This window comes from Daktulosphaira vitifoliae, unplaced genomic scaffold, assembly GCF_025091365.1.
Source record: "Daktulosphaira vitifoliae isolate Bord-2020 unplaced genomic scaffold, ASM2509136v1 Scaffold_1, whole genome shotgun sequence".
NCBI lineage: Eukaryota > Metazoa > Arthropoda > Insecta > Hemiptera > Phylloxeridae > Daktulosphaira > Daktulosphaira vitifoliae.
The window spans coordinates 20846088-20864358 of record NW_026099572.1 but is presented as its reverse complement, the minus strand read 5'-3'; the positions used below and the strand labels follow the sequence as shown (position 1 = coordinate 20864358).

Sequence of the window (18271 nt, the reverse complement as noted above, 5' to 3'; positions counted from 1 at the left end):
CGTCGCAAAAATGTGGTCGACACTGGTTTTGAGGGTAGAGACCCGTGGGCCGTTTATTAAATGAGCGACAACAGATTATTTTAACAAAAATAAAACAAACCGAAAAGATTAACACAGTAATAATAATCTTCGCATAATATCGCGGCACTTTCGCTGGCGTCGACGACGCGATGTTCGGCGTAATCCTTGGACGGCAAAATGGGTAGCAGCGTTGTAGGCGACGGTGCGCGGGTGCGGTTCGGCTGTCGACGTTGTCGCTGACACAACGGGAGGAAGACTCTCGCACCATTTGCGGCGGGTCGTCGTCGGACGTGCGGCATTTGCTGGACTTTGCACCGTAGCGTATAACACGCGGTGTTGGTCAGTCAAATACTCATAGTAGGGCGACGGCTGATAAAGGTGGCACGAGTCGCGGGGCATCGTGTATAACGAAGCGACGCGGGCCGTGTCATATTTAATGTTTGATTATTTAACAATAATTGGTGCATTTTGGAATTATTATTTTTAATAATATTGTTATCTGTATTGAACAATAAATACGACAGATGTTTCCTAATAAAAAGCAATGCTACGATTCTAAAAATGCCAAAAAATTTTTCTTGATAATCTTGTATTTTTAAAATCCATAAATCAAACCAATAATAATTCCTTGCATCTTTATATGCAGTATTAATACCTTTAATTATATTGTTATAAATTTCCTGACTCTGTTCTCCATAATACATTATTATTATTTTCAAAATATCTTTATTTTGGATAACATTATTCAAATAAATTGTAAGTGAAATCCCATTTTCAACATTTATATCACTCAGAAAAAAGTAATTATTATGATTTCTTATGTTCATAACATTTTTTATTTCGTCAATTTTGTGTGTGTCACTTGGATTTATTTCTATTTCGTTTATGTCACAATCGTTTTCTGCATGTGATTTTATAATTTCTATTATAACTCGTATAAGATCCTTAAAATGTATGACCAAGTCATCTTCTAAATAATCCCTTTGTTCTTTTATGTAAATTGCATACATAAACATAGCCCATAAAGGATCTAAAGGTGCATCTAGGTCTGTTTTTAGCATTAGGGATAGCATGTGTTTAATAATTGATTCATCTAAAAGTACACTATTATTTTCTTTTAATATTTGAATTCTTTCTAATGAACCAATAAGGCTCATATATTGTAATAGGTCCCTTAAGTTACTGCAATAAAGGTTGTAGTAGATAATTTGTGGCCTATTGTGTAGTGTAAATGTTGTTGGTTTGTTTTCATCTTTAGTCATGATACGTTTAAATTCTTTTATACCCACACGAGATGGAAAATTGTATGTTGATCGTACATACCCAGTATCCAAATGCCATGCTATTTCAAGTTCTTCTGCATCTTCAAAATTCTCTGGTGTCGGTTTATAACAACAACATGTGATAAATTGGATATTAACAACTACCCCATAGAATATTATCAGCGCGCAAAATTGATGAAAAATCATTATTATAATCTGAATTACTTACTGTTGGTATGACTTCTTAAGAAAAAAACTTTTTTTAAAACTACACATTTAATAAATATTAGATATTTTAGTATATGTTTTCATTTATATAGATATATACATGAACACATTTATCACATTTACAATTTTGTTTTCAAAAATAGTGTGTCAATACAATTTAAAAGTGATTTGTTACGTATAAAATTTATTTACCGTCATTTTTATAAGAATAGACATAAATTGTAAATTAAATTAAGAAACATGTTATAGTATCTAATAGTCTAAATAATAAAGCTATACATTTTACTGTATCATTATTGAGGGAATTTTAACGAATTTTCTGCGATATCTTTAAGAGTTATTATATTTACATTATTTATTAATTTGTCCCGTTTCGAAAGTACACCAGTGACACGGACGATATTTAGAGTCATCACCTAAGACTACTCGTTTGCTAGATAATACTCGCAGTGTGTGTACTTGTTAGTTGACCTGACAAGGTCCATATTTAATGTGTTTGGGAAAGTGCTCCGTATCAACTGTATGTTATAATACATACACAACTCACTATTCAGTAGTGTATAAATAATTTCTATTGGTCATCAAATGAAATATATTATTCATGTCAATCTTTTAAACTATCCCGAGAATTATGAATAAAAATGCATTGATACAAATTTAGTGTAATAAGTTTAAGAAATTCTTAAGTTGTGACAAACCATCTATTTTATGTAAAATAATGACACACTTTTTGCATATATAGATGAATTAAATTTAATATAAAAGGGCACAAAACCGTTACTTCTGTTCAATCCTTTTTCATCGTATGATCTTTCAACGAGTGCGGGAAGTAGTAAACATTATAATTTCACAAAAAATCAAAGTATATTTATTTTAAACCTTTTTTTCCAAAACAAAGGTAAATTTATATTTCATAGAAAATTGATAAGGTTAATCCAAATAACGCCAGTTTGAGGATGTGATGGCCCTTGCAATCTATTTTAATAGAGAGTTAAAATTAACTGTTACAAATCATAAGTTTACTTTTATGAAAGTAAACAGATCAACGCATAACATTATTGATCATTGGAAACAAGAGGGAATATACTTATTAATTAAGTTCATAAGACGCTATAAGTTAAAAAGCTATGATAATAAGGAGGTCACAACAATGATAGACACGCATATACAAATTGCTGAGCACACACACTGTTTAAGTATTATACACGCAAATTTTATGAACTGTTTCATCATTATCATTAATTTGATAATTTTTCAGTTTATTATTAAAGGCTCTGTTAACAATAATTTTAAATAATGTTTAATTTTGAGTATACTAACAATTATTGCCGCATTTGTTATAACGTTATAACATAGAATTATGACTGTTATACTTTTTACTTTCGTTTATAATTGTTGAGCTAATTATTATTTTAATAAAGGCTATTGAAAAAAAAAATAACATTATCTAGTTACTCAAAAAGAAGGACTACCTGTAATAACTCAAAAGGAAAGAATAAAACAAATTAAATATGACGGGGTTTGGTGCTTATTTGAACCACTACTTTATTGTATTAATAATATTATTACTCGGGGTATGAGTACGAGAGCGTGTAAGAAAGATAGAAGGTGATAGAAAAATAAAGTGATCTTTGTTTTATAAATGTAAGATTTTATTATAATTACTTGTCAATTCTTAAATATCAATAATGTTACGTGTTTTGACGGTTATTGATGATAGGTGGGATTGAGTCACCTCGTGTGCCTACCCAGAGTGGTGTGGTGGCTATACATAGGAACCTCCAACCTAACTCCTGAATTAGACACGTATCAAAGATATAACTCTGCCAAATAACTCTGTACAAACATTATAGATTTTATTAAATTTACTTGGTATATTTCTTATTATTAAAGATCACTTGATTTTCCTGTATGCCTACTTAATCTATGTACTCATAAAATTTAATTTTAAACCTCATGTGTATTTTTAGTGAAATTATTAATTTCCTACCTTGATATTTCTAAGGATACGCTGAAATAAATGAATATTGTATTTTTGTGTCAATATTATTGTATGGGCGGCGGATCATTTCTTGCATAAATTTTGTTATGTGGAATGATCGAGTGTAGTGAGTGCTTCTGAGAAAATGTGACCGCATCTGTCTCAGTGAGAGCATTCTGACCATCGTCAGAGTGACAGCTCAGCCAGAATGTTCATTATTTTTGGCTTTTTATATTAAATTTGATAGTTAGTTCAAAGGCAAGAAGTGATCACCCACGCTACCATTATTTCTTTATTAATCGTAATTTATTACATTTTCGTCAATAATGATATACATTTCATAATATTCTACAGTTTGTTCTATAAAATCTTACACATTATTTATTACCTTATGTCTAACACATTATTAGTACAGATTGTTTATTATTTCCTGTTTCTTTTATATAATTAATATATGCCTTTTTCTATGAAATTGCATTATTATATAGAAATATTTAAAAGGTACATATTTTGTGTGATTAATTGAAGTCTTAAATAATACATTATGACATTAATGATATACTGTGTATATCATTACAATTATTATTTTTTCTTGTAGGAAGTTAATAGTATTCCACTAGTGTAATTATGAGAGAAATAAAGACGTCATTCGCTGATCACCACAAGCGAACAATAGTGTAATCTGTGATCTTCTTTGAATGGTGTCAACTTCGAACGACATCTGGAGACATTGTTGACACTTAGTGATACTTTAAATTTCATTAATAAAATTAAGTTTTAAACCGATTCTGTATAAACCGAGTTGTCATTACTTTTTTTATTTATCCTTTTAATTTTTAAAAACTCATTTTGATCTTATGAAATTATTAAGCTAATAAAGTTCTTTCGATGTTCAAACTGACAGTGCCCTCTTCTTTGGGCTGGTGTAATCCTCTCCCTATCGACCGGAGCGACGCTTTTTGTCACTGCCACTTTTGGTTTTATTAAAACTGTAAAATGATTTTTATAAAAAAAAATGTACGTTGTACCAAATTTTAACAACAGCGAGATAAACAGCTAATGAAGGTATGAAAAATTCTTAACGATTTCATAGTTAAATATTGAAAAATGATTAATTGAAAAAATTTGAAATATTTCGTTCGACACAAATTCAATATTATTATAACGATGTGTTTATGACTCGTGTTATTAAATATCTTTACTTACAGCAAAAATTTAATAAAATGATAAAGAAACATATTGTACTAAAAATAGCGAGGTAAAAAACGGCAAATTCGTTTAATATTAAGTTTTTCTACTATATGCTACACATACAACTTAAATAAACACATTATAAATTGTAACTTGGGTTTTTTCATAAACCGTAAATATCGTGTCAGTTGATTCGACGAATTATGGTACACGCCTTGGGTAAAATGTAAATTCCATTATTTGGTCAATATGAGTGCCGACAAACTTCCCATGGGTCACGGTGGATATAAATTATAATAATGTTCAATAATAATTTCGGTAACTTCAGGGTGGCGTTTATTGTGTCTGCAAAACACCCACACTGGGTGTATAATAATACTAATAATATGCTTTCTAAAATTTTATTTATTATGATTTTTTTTTATTCCGATAATATTTCGCAGCTACGCAATATTAATATTTCTATTGCAATTCATCATACTTTGGTTGATAATGTAGATTTTCACAAATGATGCTTCCGGACGGTGCCAATAAAATACACGCGTCCATAATAACAATAATTATAATGGACGCGGCCCTTTTTCAAGCGCGAGAATCCCTCGGCTAATACTGAGCACTGACCCGGAGGGGAGGGAGGGGGGTAAAAAACGCCTACAGCTACTATGGCTGTCGCAACGGATCCGCTGTGGCTATCGTGAACAAATTACGGAGTGTCACTTTTTACTCTTTGCCCATTCACCCAGCACCCTCTTTAATGCACGTTGACCCTTCGTCCGGTTCGCCGCTAATACCAATAATGCCTGTTAGCATAGTAAAATTCCTCGGCGGACGCTCCGACCGCGGCCTCGCACATCTGTCACACGACTTTGCGGTTGACAACGATTCAATACTTTATTTCAACGGTGTCTTCCTTACGGTGAATAATTGATTCCCAAAATCCTCCGGGCATTCGTCAATTACGTTACTACTGCCGCCACATTGCGGACCACTATATCCGACTACAACGGTGCAATCGTGTGGCCTGCGGGTGAAATCGCAAGACTGAAGGGTCTTTTATTTGCTATTGATTTCAAACCCGCCGACGGTCTATGCGACTGACGTTAGCTCACCGCACGTTTCGCATTAGTTCACTCACATTGGTATTTAATAAAAACAGTACCGAAGTACTTTCATTGGGTTTGTTATAAACGTGCGAAAATTCTTATAGCTCGTTTATTCGACTAATCCATAAAATAAAATTCTTCTTTGTGTGCCCATTAATACCTACCCTTGAGTTCTGCGTTTGTATAAATAAAAGGTTCCAAAATTATTATTATTTTGCTAATGGCAGAAGTGTTTAGCGACGCAAATATTATTTTTCTAAAGTAAATTCGTCGTAAATGGGTGGAAGATAAGTTACGTTCAAAATAAAATATAAAACATATTATAACTTTTTTGAACACTTGGCATATTGGCCGAGACCCTAATACTATTATTAAAACCAACATTTTTCAACACTAAAATGTCGAAGAAAATCAACTTGTTATCTCCTCTAAATATTATTTAAATGAATAATCATTCATGATTTGTTTGAATAACGTATTAAATGATGCGTAACACTTTTTAATGGGTTGACCAACCAGCAATAATTTAAAACAACAAAAGTGATAATAATAGTTCCAAGTTATTTTTTTTTTACCCGAAAATAATGTTAATTATTTGTTGTTTGACCGAGTTTGTTTTTTAATTATTTAGCTGACATACACATATTTATAAAACCGAATAGTTTACATTTAACATTAACTAACAAATATTTAAAACACTATCGAAAGTTTAAAAACTTCTGGGAAAAAAAAAAGAAAAGGTATAATTGCAGTACTTATAAAGGAGGACCTACATCCGCCCAAGGGACTGTGGTAGCCTAGACGGGGCCAAGTTTTACTTCTCTTCCAAAAAGAGAAGCAGCAGGTTAGGGACTGCCCTGGTGCAAAAGCCTTCAAAGAAAGCTCGCGAGGGCAAAGGTCGGGCAAGCTTATTTACTCTAAATTTTCTGTAAAAATGTCATTAAGATCAGTGTTTTTAACAACAACTTAAAGCAACTTTTAAGTACAAAATTTAAATTTTTGAGATTTCATTTTTTACGGTAGCGTAGTTTTGAGATATTATCATACATTTCTAAAATTGAGGTTTTTTTTTTTTAATTTTAATGGAGTTCAACTACATTATTTTTAAGTTCTTTTGAAGTATAAATCATCAATATAAATTAATAAGTGTTAAGCATTTATATGTACATAAACAAAAATAAAAACACACTATCATATAATCAACACATTTTATCAACTTCGCATCAAAGCAATAAATTTGATTACTTTATTACACTCAAGTGTGGGTCTAATTTAAGAATCCATAAAAAAATTTTAATATTTAAAGTTTATTGGATGATAAATTAACAATTTTATTGTCAAATTTTCAAACTATTACTCATAAAAAAAGGTACGCATAAATATCCGTTTAATATGTTTTAATTTATTATTTGAAACTCGATATTAAATTTTTATGAGTTTTAAACATATAGAAAACATAATTCATTTTTGATAGTTAAAATACATATTAAAATTTAAGATATTCTATTTCTTTTTTCCAATCACATGAGGGCGCAACATACCAGTCTATTGAAAAATACTCAAAGAATGACCGAACAATTTTAATGTCGATATTCTCATACACACATTTTAAGTATTCAACAAAATGTTTTAACTCTTCGAAGTTACGGTTCATTTTATTATCTAATGATTTTTTAAAATCTTCATCATCTTCTTTGATCATTTTAAATGACTTGACAAAATAATTTCTTTCAATATATTCATCAATTAACTTTATATTTTCACTGGTTATCATATAATACGATCTTGATTTACTTGGATTTTGAGAGAATATATGTATAATGTGGTCGATATTTCGCCTTTTAAAATTAAATGTATCATTTAATGTATTAACTAATAGTTTNGTTTCACTGGTTATCATATTGTCGTGATATGCTTAATACTTTGCACTAAGCATCTCACAATTATCAATGAAAAATGTATAATCTGTATTTTAAACAACTTGTAAACAAACAAATAATTTATCTGTCATAACAAATATGCTGTTCAATACAATTTATTATTATTTATATATATGCCAACTCATCTATTGTCAACTATATTATCTAATATAATTATCATGTAATGTATACTTTGAAACAATAAATAATAATCATAAATAACACAAACGGCAATATCCCTGGATATGGGGGTACCTTTTTAGTACTATAAAAAGTACTGATATCCATTGAAAAACAGAGAGAGACAGAGAGCCACGGCTACGGCTAAGGCCAGAGCCACAGCTCCAGTAAGCTAGTTCTTTCCTGCAAACTACTCTTGCTATTACATTTTGATCACGGCCCCGTGCTGCCGTTTGAGTTATTTTATTTTGTTTACTTTATTTATGTTTAAAACTTATTTTGATCTATAAAGACATTATTACCATAAACAAATAACATTGAGTAAAAATTGGCATTTCTGGTAAATACTTCATTTATCTTCTTGGACATTACAAAATACGAAGGTAAGTCAATTTATATTATTCCATTTATTTAAAGTTAATAATCTGAGTAAAGAACGATAAAGCAATAGATCTATAATCTCCTTTTAATATCAAGAGCTATTTTGCTAGTTTGTTCACACCTGCTACATATACACATTACAGGGTCTCGAGGGTCGGATTACCGCCCCGTGCCTAAAAAGAGTTTAAAAACCTAATGTGTATCTGATTATATTAATAGACACTTCGACTGGGTATTCGAGGGTCGGATTACCGCCCCGTTACCTCAGTGTCCTATTAAAGGTGTTTACAAGTTTATTAGCTCATATTCCTCAAGAAAGAGGACATGCTTTTATTTCTTCATATCTACTTGTCTTTATTGTTCTAAACCCTCGAACCATACGACCCCGATAGAACCACAACATCAGGTTCTCACTANTATTTTCACTGGTTATCATATAATACGATCTTGATTTACTTGGTTTTTGAGAGAATATATGTATAATGTGGTCGATATTTCGCCTTTTAAAATTAAATGTATCATTTAATGTATTAACTAATAGTTTGTGCATTTCGGTATAATTACTTTTAATAATACTCTTATCTTTACATAACAATAAATACGATAACTGTTTCCTTATAAAATACAAAGCTACGATTCTAAAAATGTCAAAAACTTTTTTTTGATAATGTCCTATTTTTGAAATCCATAAATCAAACCAATAATAATTCCTTGCATCTTTATATGCAGTATTTATATCTTCAATTATATCGTTATAAATTTCCTGACTCTGTTCTCCATAATGCATTATTATTGTTTTCAAAATATCACCATTTTGTATAACTTCGTTAAGATAAATTTTACCGAGCGAAATCCAATTTTCTACTTCTATATCACTCAGAAAAGAGAAATTATTCTGTTTTCTATTATTCATAACATTCATAACATATTTTATTTCTTCAATTTTGTATGTGTCATTTGAATATGTGTTTATAGTGTTGGGATTCTTTAAGTCGCAATCTCGCATTGCATGTGATTTTAAAATTTCTTTCATAATTTGTATAAGGTTCATAAAATGTTCATCCAATTTAGTATTCGTGTAATCCCTCTGTACTCTTATGTAAATTGCAAACATAAACATAGCCCATAAAGGATCTAAGGCTGCATCTAGCTCTGACTTTAGCATTAGGGCTAGCATGTGTTGAATAATTGATTCATCTAAAATTAAACTATTATTTTTTATTAATAATTCAAATGTTTCAGGAGAGTCAATAAGGTATATATATTGTAAAAGGTCCCTTAAGTTACTGCAATAAAGGTTGTAGTAGATAATTTGTGGCCTATTGTGTAGTGTAAATGATACTGGTTTGTTTATATTATAAGTCATCATACGTTTAAATTCATTTATATCCATCCGAGATGGTAAATTGTTTGTTGATCGTACATACCCAGTATCCAATTGCCATGCTATTTCAAGTTCTTCTGCATCTTCAAAATTCTCTGGTGTCGGTTTATAACAACAACATGTGATAAATTGGATATTAACAAATACCCCAAAGAATATTATCAGCGCGCAAAATTGATGAAAAATCATTATTATAATCTGAATTACTTACTATTGGTATGACTTCTTAAGAAAAACACTATTTTAAAAATACACATTTAATAAATTTTAGATAAATTAGTGTATGTTTTCATTTATATAGATATATTCATATAGACATTTATTAAATTGATAATTTTATTTCCAAAAATAATTTGTTAATATAATTTAAAAGTGATTAATTATATGTGCAATTTATTTACCGTTATTTTTATAAGAATAGACATAAATTGTAAATTAAAATAAGAATCACGTCATCGTATCTAATAGTCTAAATAATAAAGCTATACATTTTACTAAACCATTATTGAAGGGATAATATGAATTTGTGCAATCAATTATTATATGACTTTATCTTTTTATGTGTTTAGAATTTTTCACTAATGTTCCTATCATTTAATTTCATTGAAACGTAACAAAAAATTTCGAAAAAAATGTAAAAATAATAATAATAATTGTACTTATTATATTTATATATGTTTGATATATGATGTATGGTTGATTATGGTTTATTTTATTATTTGAAACTCAATATTCAATTTTCATTTTTATGTGTTTTAAACAAATAGAAAACATAATTAATTTTTTATATTTAAAATACATATTAATAGTTAATATATGTTCTTTCTTTTCTCCTATCCCTTGCGGGCCCAACATGCCTGTGTATTGAAGAATACTCAATGAATGACCGAACAGTTTTAATGTCGATATTCATATAGATATGATTTAAATAATCTAGATAATTTTTAAACTTGTCGAAGTTATTTTTCAATTTATCTTCTAATGATTTTTTAATTTCGTCATCTTTTTTGATCATATTAAATTTCTCACCAAAATAATTTCTTTTAATATGCTCATCAATTAAATTTATATTTCCACTATTTATAATATCATAGGATCTAGAATTACGTGGTTTGTAAGATAATTTTCTTATAATGTAGTCGATTTTATGTAGTGTTTTATTTTCAAATTTGAATATATTATTTAATGTATGATTATTTAACAATAATTGGTGCATTTCGGAATTATTATTCTTAATAATATCGTTATCTGTATTGAACATTAAATACGACAGATGTTCCCTTATAAAATACAAAGCTACGATTCTAAAAATGTCAAAAACTTTTTTTTGATAATCTCCTATTTTTAATATCCATAAATCAAACCAATAACAATTCCTTGCATCATTATATGCAGTATTAATATCTGCAATGATATCATTATAAATTTCCTGACTCTGTTGTCCATAATCCATTATTATTGTTTTCAAAATATCTTTATTTTGGATAACTTTATTCAAATAAATTTTACTAAGTGAAATCCAATTTTCAACATTTATATCACTCAGAAAAAAGTAATTATTACGATTTCTTTTGTTCATAACATTCACAACTTTTTTTATTTCATCAATTTTGTACGTGTCACTTCCATTTATTTCTATTTCGTTTGTAATATTTATGTCACAATCGTTTTCTGCATGTGATTTTATAATTTCTATTATAACTCGTATAAGATCCTTAAAATGTATGACCAAGTCACCTTCTAAATAATCCCTTTGTTCTTTTATGTAAATTGCATACATAAACATAGCCCATAAAGGATCTAAGGGGGCATCTAGCTCTGTCTTGAGCATTAGGGCTAGCATGTGTTGAATAATTGATTCATCTAAAAGTACACTATCATTTTCTTTTAATATTTGAATTCTTTCAAATGAACCAATAAGGCTCATATATTGTAATAGGTCCCTTAAGTTACTGCAATAAAGGTTGTAGTAGATAATTTGTGGCCTATTGTGTAGTGTAAATGTTGTTGGTTTGTTTTCATCTTTAGTCATGATACGTTTAAATTCTTTTATACCCACACGAGATGGAAAATTGTATGTTGATCGTACATACCCAGTATCCAAATGCCATGCTATTTCAAGTTCTTCTGCATCTTCAAAATTCTCTGGTGTCGGTTTATAACAACAACATGTGATAAATTGGATATTAACAAATACCCCAAAGAATATTGTCAGCGCGCAAAATTGATGAAAAATCATTATTATAATCTGAATTACTTACTGTTGGTATGACTTCTTAAGAAAACACTTTTTTTAAAACTACACATTTAATAAATATTAGATATTTTAGTATATGTTTTCATTTATATAGATATATACATGAANCGTGTTTTTTTAAACTATATTAATTTTTACTTTTTAGTTTCATGTTATGATAGTAGTTATTATCAATATCATGGTTCTTACGGGTAACGGGAAATCAGGGTTCGATTCCGGGGAGGGAGTCTGAGAAACGGCTCCCACGTCCAAGGAAAGCAGCAGGCGCGTAAATTACTCACTCTCGGAACGTGGAGGTAGTGACGAAAAAAGACGATACGGAAATCATCCCTCGTAATCGGAATGAATACTTTATATCTCTTAATTAAAATAAAGCGTGTTAATAAATAAATTTTAATAGTAATTAGAATATATATATATATAAATATATACAAATAATGCGACTTAAGTACGTAAACGTATCATGCACTAGGTATAACCGTATTTTGTGGGCGGGCGGGTCGGACTAACGTTATACCTGAGGTATAAACGGTGGTAGGAATATATAAATATATATACGTAAGGCGCATTAGACGCGGGCGGTATTGGTCAGTCAAAATAAAAATTTGTTTATATATATATAATATTGATGACAAGCACGCGTGTACGGGTACGATAACTAAAAATAAATTTTTATAGGAATAGTGTGCCGTCGTGTGGTGAGCGAGGCGTGGGGAGGGGTGAATGCGTTATGACAGTCTAGTCTAGACGACGGAATATGCGATAACGCGTGGCGTTTGGAGAGTTACAAACATACATACATACATACATACATACATACATACAGGTGAAACTAATATAAGCGTGTTAAAAAATGTATTAAATAAATTTTAAGATAAAAGAAAAATGACGTTTATACACTTATAGTAAGTAGTACGTTTATAATAAGAAGTATGTGCTATTAAATACTTACACGTGTTAACATCTAAATCACTTTGAACATCCCACGATTGCGCCAAATTTTTAATATCAGCCACTGTATTTGTAGTTTTGTTTTTGTTTTTGTAATCCATTATCATTAGTTTGTAACACTTGTTTGAGGACCAAAATAAAAATCAATTTTTCGAGTACTCATGTTGGAATTTTGTTTAATGTATATTCGATTTTTTATAGTTAATTTGTTAAAATGTATGAAGGAAACAATTTTATTGAACGATAGATTGAACACATAAACAGTATACGCAATACGCGATAAAACAGCAGAGTACCTATTACGAAGTACAATCGAAATCGAATGATGTAGTTTATAAAAAATTGAAAATAAATAAAAATAGTCATTTAATATCAGTTTAATACTCAGCTGATAGTTGCCATTTCGTCAATCGTCCACTTGTCGTCGTATAATTTAGATAATAAAATTAAAAACAAAACACAAAAATACATTTAAATATATGCACCAACGCAATATTACCACATACACACACAACTGTGGACTGTACATACTGTTAGAGGACATGACGTGTGGATACCTACGATTAACATAATTTAGACGAATATGGTTAATAATAATTCTTTTGAATTTAAATCGTACAAAATTCAATGATATCGACATTACGACAAATAAAAACTATTTCTATATTAACGATAAAATATGATTATTTACTCTCCTCAATAACGAGGACCATATCATACAACGATAACCGATAAATCACCCACTTAAATCAAAATTTCTGTGATGATTTAGGGTGCGTGAGAAGGGCGAGAATTTATTCTGAGTGGGCAACTGCCCACCCTCGCCCCCTTTGAACGCCGTTCCTGCCGTCCAAACGCGATGTGTTTTAAATGCTATTAGATATTCTTTAGATGTTTCCCAAAATTAGGACTAATCGTTAAAAAAATATAGGCAAAGACTTTTTTAAAAAGTTTTGCTATCCAATAATTGGTATGAAAATAAAAGTATAAATGCCTTTATCACTAGTAATTTTTCGGTTCTGCTCTTTCTTCCACCCAGTTATACAAATGCCAATAACTTTCCAAATACTGGTCCAAAATTTGTTATCGACCAGTCATTTTCCTAATTAGGTTATTGTCTATAGAATAAATAATTATCGTAAATCTTAAATGAATTACTCTGTATATTGTATCTACTAAATGCCTTTAAACTTAGTAAGTGTTATAGCATACATTTTAATGATACGAATTAAATTTTTTTCTATAATTGTTAATATATTAAAAGTATACATAAAAAGGTAAAGTTGTATTATAAATGATTGGCTGAATCTCATATTAGACAATATAATTTTTCACAATTTTATCAATTTTATTGTGATCAGCTATTTTGGTGCTGTAATTATTTGTTTTGAGTTAATTTTGATATTTTTGCTGCTACTGTTTTTAGTCGTTAAGATATCTCCTGACTTCACCTTTACACTCTTATTATTGACTGTAGAACAAATGTGGTGAAAAAGGAATTAACATGTCAAAGACACAGCCGCCCTATATTTAATACTGTTCCACGTTGCGTGTGGACACCGACGGTTACCCCCTAGAAATTTCCTATGTCAAATATGTTTGCCCTTAATATAAACATCCCCTACCCCTTACTCTTATGTTATATTTATTTTTGCCATTTATTTAATGTTCCTTTATTCGGTCTGTTATTATTATATTTACATTATTTATTAATTTGTCCCGTTTCTTAAGTACACCAGTGACACGGACGATATTTAGAGTCATCTCCTAAGACTGGTTTTATTTATTCGTTAGATAATACTTGCAGTGTGTATAAATTGATACAAATTTACTGTAATTAGTTTAATAAATTTTTACATAAATACATACACCTATTAATGTGATTGGAAATGTTATTAAACTTTAAAATATTACTTATAAAATTTGATTGAAAGCTTTTCTTCATTATGATTTATAAATCGAGTAATAAATAAGAGTACATCGTGTTTCTCATACATAAAATAGTGTATTTTAAAGGTTTAGTTAACTTTTTTTTATCAGTTTGAAAGAATTTATTGTTCCAGTATTTGTAAATAATGTTTATATTACATAAAAACTATATATAAGAATTATTGTTATGAATTATCTATGCGAGGCCCTGATCAATAATCTAATTTTGAAACAAAATGATTCTTGCTTTGAAACAATGTATATTTATTTTATTGTTGTATAAATTTGACTCGTACCAATATAATTTATGTTCAATTGTTTCAATGCATTATTAAAATTAACGCTTCAATGTTCATTTTTTTCAGATGGGGTAGTGGTTATTAACTATTGAGATTTCTGGGTACTTCTATATATATTAAAGCTTATCTTTTCTTGTTTAAATATTAAGCTGTAAATTATTTGGTAATTGCCTAACGTTGTTTCATTATTAGCGTCTTTTTAGTGGCTGGTATCCCTAATAAATAAATAGAATTGAACATAATAAAATAAAGGGAAAAGTTTGGTTTTTACTTGATAACGAAAACAATAGAAAGTACTAAGTAGTGTTATTGACAACAATACTTATGTGAATCTCTTTTACAGTCATTTTGTCGATTACGTTCGGTACATTTGTTCTATTAGAGACTTGAATAAAGGGGTAATGTAGAAGGGATAGGACAGGTATAGAGTTTCAAGTAAGACAAGGACGACCAAGCAATTCGAATTATACAGTACATTGGATCCCAATGTAGAACTCTTGGGAAACACTATTACACTAATGTAGCTCAAGCTTTGTTTGATGAGTTCATCGTATACCAATTTTAAACATAATAATTATCATTATAATTCATAATAATGTGTTTTTAATTTTATTATAAAATTAATTTAGTCTTATTATGTCAATAAGCATACGGTTAATCGTACGATTATAATCACAGTTATAAAGGTTAAAATGAAAATCCATACAAGATTTAAAACGTAATACTATGTTTTATAATGTTCATATTACTTGGGATTCGTTTGAATTAGTCTTAGAAAACAGTCTATTTTAAAAATTCATTATCCCATATAAGTATCTATTATTTCAAATAAAATCAAAGAAGCCTTTTTTTTAAGTTGAATTATTATATAAAAATTTCAAAAATTAAAAATTGCATATAGATATTTGAAGTGTAATATGTACATACTAAATTAATTCATAAAAATTGTTATCAATCGATCATTTTTTTTAGTGAAATCATTTCATAGCATATGAACTAGTTTAATATGTATATTGTAAGTTAAAAAAATATTGTTAGTATCTTATAAGAAATAAGGCATAGACTTAAACAAATTTAATGACTTATAAATGGAGAAATAAAAATTACTTGAACCGAAAAAACAGGTGATTAGAAAAATAGTGCACTTCATTTTAAAAGATTTCATTTTTCTGGGGTCGTAAATTAATAATTGCTATCGGTTTATTTATATATGATATGATAATGTTTAGAATTTAAACAGTTGTAATTCGTTGAAAATCAAAATGATAAAAAAATTATTATTTCAATTGAATATATCTGATGGTATTAATAAAAAATCACTGGGGCTATTTAATATTCTAAAGTTGACATAAGTTTAAGTTATGAGGAATGGTAGCAGAAAGTTAAGTTTCCGTATAAATGAGCTCATATATTATGAATTATATTAGCTCTGCAAATTTGTATAAATAATGAAATAAAATATAGATTTTTTAGAAGCATAATTTAATATTTTCTATCTCTAAAATTATTTTATTATTAAGAAATACATATAATTCTCTGATTTATCAATTATAAAGTAGGATAAAAATCAATTATTTCAATTTATACTCATTATTAATTAATTAATATAATTTTGTAAATTGTGATATTTAGATACATTTTAATTTAATTTTTCCATTTTTTATAAGAGATATAAGCTTATACAAAATTGTTGTCTAGTAACCATTAAAATAGTTTGTTAAAAAATATCTTGTTGGAAGTTTTTGTAGAACTACAGACTACTTTTCATTAAATGCTTCATCAAAACGACAATTTCATACGTTTAGTTTTTTGTTTCGTTACAATTTTAAATGAAAACTTTTAATAAAATCCTTTTTTTTTTTTTTAAAGAAAAAACTGTCGATTTGTCCTTATTATAATTTACAAAACAGCATCTTATAAAAGTCAATTTGTTGACAAGTAAAATAAATTGTAAATTGAAAACAGCTCTATTTAAATAAGAGGCGGTGATTAAGTTGGAAATATCAGCACTGTAACTCGCAGTTGAATCTCTTATTGTTATTTAATATTGATTTACATTTATTTCAGTCACATTAAATTTCAAAATAACACGAACAAAACATTTTGGTTCTGACGTGAATATTTTTAATTTCGTTTTACCTTTATTCAAAATGAAGTACCTTATGTTGCACAATCATTTTGTAGGTGTTATAAAGTGTTTATAAGAATACATAACATAAACAGATGCCATATATTTATTTGACTAATGGAACATCTTCCTCCACTTGAAATGTGGTTCAAATAAATAAATTAAAATAATATTCAAAGCATTTGTTAGTTAGATTTTAAAATGAACTAATAGAATTAAAAAAAAATTATTTAAAATTATGTTTTGTTATAACTGCTGTTATTTTTTAATTTTAGTATTTTTTTTTAATTATCTAAATTATTTTAAAATTTTATTAAAAATCTGTCTTGATAAAATTTTATGTAATCATGTTACAGAAATCTAATATTGTTAGCGGTTCCTATTGTTTTATCAAAATGTTTAAAACGATGATAAAATAAAATAGTACACAATCTGTAATATCATATCAAATTTTACGATATATTGTCATTGTTGAATATGAAGTTACCAGAGGCGCGTTTTTTTACGGATTCTGTTGTGACTTGCAACGCCTCTTGCATTACTACCACCGGTTGTGCGAGAAAAGTCATCGGTATAATTACTGCAAGTTCCTGTTTTTTTTTGACAGTTCGGGTTCGATTGTGTTATACACCGAAAACGAGTAAAAGTCTCGCGTTTACTGTGTGTGTTGTTATGTTTATTCTCGTCGCCTTTGTTAGCCCTTTGCTACTTGGTTATATGGTAAATATTAGTCCACAGTCGTTCCTATTGACTTATCAACCTGTGATTGCTTGTTCTTGAATTTAATCGACCTGACAATTCTATGCCCTGTTCATATCGTGTGTACAATTGCCTTTACGATTCGCCACATTACATTGTTCGTCAAGTGATTCGATGTCATACGAGATCAGTCCATCAATCTCGATACTCCAACTCTCATTGTGTGAACCGCCAGCCATCAGGTCGATAGGTAGATAAATTATACAACAGATATATTATAATTGTTAGATTTTTTATTATTTGTTTAATTGTCAAGAGTAATTTATTTTTTGTAAATATATTTTGCCTTGTGGCATTT

General features: G+C 28.7%; 3 protein-coding genes across 8 annotated transcripts in view; 2 read left to right on the top strand and 1 right to left on the bottom strand.

Annotated features, from left to right (window-relative positions):
• Window positions 1–1568, bottom strand: part of LOC126893596 (uncharacterized) — an 8579-nt gene extending 7011 nt beyond the window's left edge. The window contains exon 1 of the mRNA XM_050663960.1: window positions 1215–1568. Coding sequence (XP_050519917.1) covers window positions 1215–1490 — 276 coding nt within the window. The 5' untranslated portion in view covers window positions 1491–1568. The remainder of the gene's footprint in view (window positions 1–1214) is intronic.
• LOC126893600 (myotilin-like) overlaps window positions 1–18271 on the top strand; it is a 148403-nt gene that overhangs the window by 59203 nt on the left and 70929 nt on the right. The window contains exon 1 of one of the 6 annotated variants that reach the window (XM_050663968.1): window positions 7693–8268. The exons of the other annotated variants lie outside the window; for them this stretch is intronic. The gene's annotated coding sequence lies outside the window, so the exon portion shown is untranslated. Of the gene's footprint in view, window positions 1–7692; window positions 8269–18271 lie in introns of those variants that run through there. 6 annotated transcript variants of the gene reach the window in all.
• LOC126893602 (uncharacterized) overlaps window positions 1–18271 on the top strand; it is a 105149-nt gene that overhangs the window by 42219 nt on the left and 44659 nt on the right. The gene's annotated exons all lie outside the window — the stretch shown is intronic.